Here is an 8,298-nt window from a genome sequence, read left to right on the forward strand (position 1 = left end):
AGACTTGGCATTGCACTCCTTTGCCTATGTCCCACCACTTCTCTTTCGAGTGAAGGACCAGCTGTGGGTGAAGCAAAACAATAGTGAAGGTCGGAGTAGGATGTGTTTTGTATGGTAGACCCTCCTGGCCAGAGGCTCCCTAACCAAGCTGCAGAAAAAATGGAAGCTTTTCAGAAAGAGTTTATGAAATGTTCAGAAAATGTTTATGAATTAGCATATTATACCATTAACCTTTCAAGCTCCTGGCAGTTTATAGAGTAATGGAAACATAAAGCATTGGATAAAATCAGTGCCACTCCAGATAGTTATAGCATTTTACGCTTCAACCACTGTAACCTCTAGGAAAGACTTTGGTCCTCCAAACTCTCTGGAAAGTTGTCAAGAGCTCCAGTTAATCTTAGGAGGAACCATGCTTCAAAACCAAAACATAAGGGCACATACTGAAAAGCAGCATTGTGTTCTCTTCCTCAGTTCTCATATGGTGATGGGATTCAGCAGCCCCCAGATTGAATATATCAGGTGAGATAAGCAGGCAGTTTTTCACATAGTCATGTGCCAAGTGATAAAGAGCTTTATAGGCGAAGACCAGCTCTTTAAATTGTATGTGGGAGTCTACTAAAGCCAGTGCTGTTTTTATGCACTTTGTATTGTTCTTTGTTTTTAAATGTTTTAACAATTGTAAACTGTCCAGAATCATGGGAATTTGGATGACCTATAAACAATAAATTATTATTATTACTATTATTTCATACTTGTAGCACTGCTGTTGTATGGCACTGGTAGTTCTCACCTACCAGCAAGTGAACTGTATTTTGAACCAACTTAGCTTGCTTGTAGTTTTTGTAGGCAGCTCCATGTAAAGTACATTGCAGTAAATGATTGAAGCAAGAGGTGTGCTTTGAGAGAAAAGGCAAAATCTCCTTTGGATTGAGCTCAATTCCTGGTGATTTCATGGGAAAAGTCATGTAGTTTGTTTAGCAACAATATGGACATGGCAAGGGGAAATAGGATTGGCTGGATGCCATTTTTTTTTACATTCTCCCCTTGGTTAACTAAAGGAAACATTGGCTGATTCATGTTAGTTTTTTAGTATTTCAAGATTGACTGCAGTGAGGAAAAAATGGGGATGGGTTTGAAAATGTTTCTGATTTGGGGAGTGAAAGCAGGAGCCTTTTGGGAAAGCTTACATTCCGCTGCTAGACCTAACCAAAACACATCTTACCTGCTACTCCAAGCCTCACAACTGCATTACTTCACTTGTAGCAGGTCCTTCCCCTTGAAAGGGAAATGATGGGACATAGGCAGAGCAGAGCAATGCCCATTCTGCTGATTTTTGCATTGGCAAGAAGGGATTATAACCATTTCAGAATCCAGAGCTGTTTCGTGGCATAGGTGCTGCTGCATTTCATTTCTGTTCTCATTTTGTCAGAAGTTTAGTAAGAGGATAGTAGTGGAATTAATCACATTATTATACTATACTCAAATACCGATAATATAGGCTGTCGTTGGTTCTTCTATTAGGAACATTGTGGTAAAGAGCATTTAGTTGTGCTTCCTGACTCAAGCAAACAGCAGTGCTGCTTTGCCTTATGTCCTAAATTAGTCTTTAGACCACAGCCACTGGCTAAATAATGCCAGGCTTTTATTAGCCTCTATAAAAACAATACTTTAAAAAAATCACTTCTCTTGGTTTTTCTGATTTAGGACTAGGCCACCGAACGGAAATGAACTGGAGGTTGCATTTCACAGTCTCTGCAAGGAAAAATGTGCTTCAGACTGCCAGTTTACAGAGATTAATTGGTAAGTCTCAGTCTGCTTCAGGTAGCTTGCTTGATCTGGGAAAAGCATAGCAGGGTTCAGAAAGGCTATGGAGATTTGTGACAGTGGGTGGACAAAATATACAGGAGTTAATATATTATGAACAACAAAGGGAAGAGTTGAATATAGGAAACAGTGCTGTGTAATAACTCCAGTTCTTGAGTGACCCAATAATGAATAATAATAAAGCTGATAATTTTGGTTCTGCTGGCTATAATTTTTAAAGAAGAGATTCTAGGACTTTAATCTGGAAAGTCTTCCTAATAAATTGTGTATTCTAACCCCAAGTTATGACTTCTTCCTTAATTAATTCAGTGTTAGTGCTGTTTTAATTCTGTGGGGTTTTTTTGCAGAACAAGATTGATTTGTAGAATACATTATTTTTCCAGCAGCAAGCCAATTGCTGTGAAATTCAGCAGGCACTCCAACTGGCTTTCCATTTTTATTCCCTTGTCTTGCATGGTTCAATAGATGGACTGGAATGTTGAGCTGGGCTGTGTTTATTTATTTAGGATCGGAGACCCCAAAGCTGTAAACATAGGGGTAAATTGAAGAGTATCCCAGAAAAAGGAAGTGACACATCACTTCTGTACTGTTTCCAAGAAAACCGAATTGAGATCCTCATGTAGTCACTAGGAATAAAGTTCAGTTTATTTATTTTACTTGTATTGCATTAATTGTAAGCAAATGCAGGTTTCTCTCCTTATGTAATTGCAATATATAATAAACAATAATAAAACTACTCCCTTACAGGAAGTATTAAACATGTAAAATTTTATTTTGCTGAGCTAAATTATTTGTCATTCCTCTACAAAATGATACTTCGGTTTCAATATTTATCCCAAAAATGTTTTTAAATTATTTTTAGGATGGAGGTTTCTGGATCTCTGGATGTATGCCCAGCATCAGCATTTTAGAAATTCTTCCAATCTGACAGCCTGCAAAAATCTTCCCTTACTTCCATTAAGATCTGTCCTCTGCTTTCCTCATGGAAAACATTTGCTGCAGAAGACTTCAGAAAGTAGCTTAAAAAACACAACAGACTTGTCTGGAATAAGGTAAGGCCTTGTCTGGAATAAGGTAAGGCCTTATTTAATGAAGAGAAGGACGAGGGGGGACATGATAGCAGTGTTCCAATATCTCAGGGGTTGCCATAAAGAAGAGGGAGTCAAGCTATTCTCCAAAGCACCTGAAGGCAGGACAAGAAGCAACGGGTGGAAACTAATCAAGGAGAGAAGCAATCTAGAACTAAGGAGAAACTTCCTGACAGTGAGAACAATTAACCAGTGGNATGCTCCAACACTGGAAGTTTTTAAGAAGAGACTGGACAGCCATTTGTCCGAAATGGTATAGGGTTTCCTGCCTGAGCAGGGGGTTGGACTAGATGACCTTCAAGGTCCCTTCCAACTTTACTATTATTATTATTATTATTATTATTATTATTATTATTATTATTATTATTATTATTATTATTATTATTATTATTATCCTTTGTGTAAATATTCTTTAACTTGAAATTCTATTAAATCTTATTTAAGAGTAAGGCTCATTAGAGCTCAGGAGATTTTTGAATGTTTGTTGTGAGCCTTTCAGGTTCAAAGTTCTCATTCTCATGATAGTTCTATTGCTGGCAGAAGGAAAGGATCCAAAGGACACTTGTTCTGTGTGGTATTAGATTAGAAAGCATGTAAAAGGCTATTCTCTGCATAAAATATCTTTTAAAATGTCATTAACTTAATATAAAATACTTTAAGTATTCTAATCCATAGGTTGTAATACAATGTACAGTTATAAGGCATACAATTTAAAAAGAGTATTTAATAAAATTTAAGATTATTTAAAATAACATAAAAATACTTTATTTTTGTTACAAGGACAAAATCATAGTAATGATGTTACTATGGAGGAAATGTTTGTGATACTGGGTTGCATTCAATCTCCAGAGTATTTTCCCTAGTTGTTTTCTGTGTTTTCCATAAGAATTCAGTTTTATGGGAATCAGGGTAGAATCCTTGTTTTTCAAAACAGGTTCTAAATATTTAGCAAGTAAAGCAAAATAAGTTGGTTATTAGAACAGATAATATAATATATTTTCTACATTGCTGCTCTGACAGATGCAGACTCGTCAGTAGGGTAAGACCTTTAAGAGAATGCCTATCATTTTTGGCCAATGCCACTTCTTGCATCTGAAATTGCATTAGTGCTGATTGGAGGGAAGTTACAGTAATATATATCAGATATTGCCTCCATTCAGCTATGTACTTTCATACTGCATATCAAGGCCCAACTTCGTTGTTAGCTATTAAACTTTAATCAACTTTAATCATGCAGATATGGTATATATAATACCCTGCTCTTGAAAGTCTATCAAAGCATCCTCAGATGCAAAAAAGTCTTGATGAATACCACATTTTACATAACATGTAAAAAGTGCTTTTTTTGCATAAAAAGTAGGAGCTAGCAAACTTATGAGATGCTATATGAGAAATGATACCGTTGATTGTCTGTTTTGGCCTGAACTTTAAATGGAATTGTCTAATCATTAAAAATACTTTGTTCTCCATGAAATCTAAGTATGGCACAAATATGCCCAACAAGGTCTTTTTTTCTACTACATCCACATGATGTTGCCTTCACCTTAACTTCAGTCCATGAATGAGAAAGCCCTAAGACATCCTTGGCTGAGCTGGTGTTATTTTTCCTTTTACCTTGGCATAGTCCAAGGACAATAACATTTCTTACTATTTATTATCAGGGAAGTCAAGTGATTGCAGTGATTTGAATGAGAGAGCATAGGAACTGGGAATGGGAACAGAAAGTTGTACACTAGTATAATTTTCTGTCAGCTAAAGGCTGGGTGGAGATTGCTTCAACACAGCACCAAGAGAAGAGGAAAATCTCATGCTGATCCTTTTCTGAATAAATTAGATAACAATCCATAGATGGAAATTCTTTTAAATCATCCTGGACTGGAATATTAGTTCTTATTTTTTCCTTATAATATAAATGTGCTTCTTTATAAACTAAAGCATGCTTACTGATTATGTTGCCTGCAGGGTCCAGGGAGTAAGGTTCTTGTCCCTATCCACATTCTCAAGAGTATTTTTTGGAATTGGCCGAGGAGGAAATAACGGTGGAAATAAGAAGCTCAACCTAAGAGATGTGATGGAATACATCCAGAAGAAAGAATGCCATAGGATAGTAGTGATGGCTGGAGCAGGACTCAGTACTCCAAGTGGGATTCCAGATTTCAGGTATTGTATGGAACTACTCATATGGCTTTGCCAGCTTTAACCAAATAAGCATCCAGGTTACCAAGACACAGGAATGGTCATCCATGAAATCTGTTTTCATTAGGTGTCACATAGCTTTCATCATGTGTTAAATAACAGAGGCTCAAATAGGGGTATTTTTTAGAACTGTAGGGAAATGTCAGTGTTGTTTTTCTGCCTCTCCCAACACAGAGCCTTGTTTCCTCTTTTAATTAGTAGTGCAGTAGTTCTTCACAAAAAAAGAGAGAGATGCTTGGACTACATGAAATATATCTTCAAGAGTTTTTTGGGAGGTCTTCAAGAATAACTGTATTGCTAACAATAATGTTAGTTTTATTGACTAAGAATCATTTGGCCTTTTACTTCCCTTTTTTCCCAATTTGATCTTGCTATTCTAAGACATCAACACACTTGCTAGCTATTTATTTATTTATTTATTTATTTATTTATTTATTTATTTATTTATTTATTTATCTGTCTGTCTGTCTGTCTGTCTGTCTGTCTATCTGTCTATCTATCTATCTATCTATCTATCTATCTATCTATCTATTTATTTATTTATTGTTTAATTAGATTTGACTCCTGGTTATATGATTATTTCAGGAACATTTTCAGAACTGGTTTGGCATTGACATTTTCCTAAGGTTGAGAGGGAGTGGCTGGCCCAAGGTTATCCAGTTGGGTTTCATGCTTAGATCAAGACTAAAACTCATTTTTCCCCACTCGTGATCCAACACTTTAGCCATCAGATCAAACTGACCTGAATTTATAAATTAGTTGCAAATTAAAAATCCTCTTATTTTACAGTTGGTCCTAACCAATAGTAATTGGGACAGGAACTTGGTTGCTAAATGACACAGTTGTAAAGGGCAATGTCACATAATTGTGCTGACTTACAATGGCAGTTCCAGCAGTCCCCATTCCCCTAATTGTCATTAGGAGAATCATATATGGTCCTAGCATCTGACAGTCACGTTTGCCATTAGTGGTCTCTTGCTGGCTTCCTCATTGACTTTGCTTATGGAAGCTATGAATGAAGATTGCAAATCACAATGATTTAACTATGAGATGCTGCACCATCATAAGTGCAAGTTGGTTGCCAAGCACTTGAATTGCAATCGTGTGTGCAGGAATGTTGCAACAACTGCAATCAAAGGACCCATCATAAGTACCCCTTGTTCAGACTCACTGTAACTTTGAGCAATTGTTGAGCAAGTGGAGGTTACCCAAGGACTACCTGTATATGAATTCATTTTGCCAGGTAGGGCAGTCATTTCTGTGTTGTCTCAGGTGATGCTATTGGAATGTTGTGTTGCCTGTTGCGCTTGGTAGCTTATGGACAGTAACAGAAACCAATTAAATATCTGCTACCACTGTCTTAAAGTTGGATGAGGTGAACTTCTTCCTTAAAGCAAATTCAGCTTATCCCATGCTCATTAAAACCCACATACATGCATGGTAAGCCATGTCTGGCAGAGGTAGATTCAAAATACAGATGTTCTGTATTTTGTGGTGACTTCTTGGGATAGTTTTTTTTCCTTGTCAAAATACTTCTAACTTGGAACATTCCTGTGAAACATTCTGGATGTTTTGTTCTGAGTGAAAAATAAAATACATTTACCACTTTCCTTTCCTTAGCTCTCTAACCAGTTGATAGCTTGAATTAGATATTTCAGTACCGTACCTAGGCATTTCTTCTGCTAAGGCTTTGTGGATCTGCATCATACGGTCATTGGGTTGAACAATGACTAAGAAACTAGGCAGACATTGCATGCTTTGACAAATGTATGCCTTTGATTAAATCAGTGATATCACCTGCAATCCATATCCAATATAGATTTGGATTTCACATACAGAGAAAACAGTATATGTGAGCTCTTCTGGAATAATAATTGTTCCCATCTGGGAACTTCCACTTGACCAGTTGGTAGTCCTGTAACACATAATAGACTTTGTCCTGATACGTCATCTTAATTATTTGGGGGGAAAGTGTTCCTAATCCAGTGCTTGCCTTTATTTATGTGAGCCATTTTAAAAAACACATCCCATACAAATAGTGAACCATAAGGTAGGGATCCCTTGAATGAACTTGGTTTCCTGGCCTACCATTATTCAAATTTTACTCTACTTTTCTTTTTTTACAGGTCTCCTGGGAGTGGGCTATACAATAACCTTCAGCAGTATAATATTCCATACCCTGAAGCCATATTTGAACTTAGCTACTTTTTCCAGAATCCCAAGCCTTTCTTCAGGTTAGCTAAGGAATTGTACCCTGGCAATTACAGACCAAACTATGCCCATTATTTTCTTCGACTTCTGTTTGACAAAGGGCTCCTTCTGCGCCTCTACACACAAAATATTGATGGGCTGGAGAGAGGTGAGCCTCTTGCCACTGGCTCTGAGAAGATAAATTGAAAGCAAATTATACAGCAATAATATTTGCGGTGATGGTGGTGGTGATGGTGATGATGATGATGAGGGATCATCCATTTTAAATATCTTTGAGTTGGTGAATAGTTTAACCAAATCTGATATTTCTGTCTTGCGTGTTCTAGTTGCTGGAATTCCTCCAGATAAACTAGTTGAAGCTCATGGCACATTTGCTTCTGCTACGTGTACTGTCTGTCGAAGATCATATGCAGGAGAAGATTTCAGGGTAAGCCACAGTGTAGCAAATACAGCACTTCAGGAATAGTACAAGTATTACATATATAATTTTAATGCAAATGTAGTCAGCCTGCTTCTGTTGATTTTAGACATCCAAGAAGGTAACATTACAATCCTCGAAATCCTTGTCCTACTAGAACACCCTCATCTTTACCTTCACTTTACAGGGAGCATCACCCTTACCCCACATCTCTCATGAGACAATCCCAGATCATTATCATCTTTTCTCACATAACAGTGAAGTTAGCAGTGTGATTCCTGCAAAATGCAAGGCGGACATTGATAAAGGCAAAGGCAACCAGCCAGTAACGTTCCTCCAATTCTCAGCTTTTCCTGGCTGCTCCTTCCTATTGATAGGCTATGCCTCCTTCCACTGGCCAGGCTAAGAAACCGCAGTAGCTGCCAAACTCACTGGCTCCTCTTTCACATGGATCCACATATTTCAACTAGATCCTCGATTTTTGCATCAGCAAGCTCATAGGATTGCCTTAGTTTTTATTGCAGTATTGGTGTGCACTGTCCTCTGTTGTGATGTCAGTCT

At 37.4% G+C, this 8,298-nt stretch overlaps 1 protein-coding gene across 1 annotated transcript; it reads left to right on the forward strand.

Annotated features, from left to right (window-relative positions):
* Positions 1 to 1,715: 1,715 nt before the first annotated feature.
* On the forward strand, positions 1,716 to 8,062 carry LOC107300980 (NAD-dependent protein deacetylase sirtuin-3, mitochondrial-like; the record flags this gene model as incomplete). The annotated part of the gene is made up of 6 exons (XM_015830256.1): positions 1,716 to 1,800; positions 2,687 to 2,876; positions 4,875 to 5,072; positions 7,235 to 7,467; positions 7,646 to 7,746; positions 7,925 to 8,062. Coding segments are annotated over exons 1-6 (936 nt in total), but the record flags the coding sequence as incomplete, so codon positions are not given.
* Positions 8,063 to 8,298: the final 236 nt, after the last annotated feature.

The sequence above is a fragment of the Protobothrops mucrosquamatus genome, unplaced genomic scaffold (assembly GCF_001527695.2).
Source record: "Protobothrops mucrosquamatus isolate PMUCROS unplaced genomic scaffold, P.Mucros_1.0 scaffold9422, whole genome shotgun sequence".
NCBI classification, from domain to species: Eukaryota; Metazoa; Chordata; class Lepidosauria; order Squamata; family Viperidae; genus Protobothrops; species Protobothrops mucrosquamatus.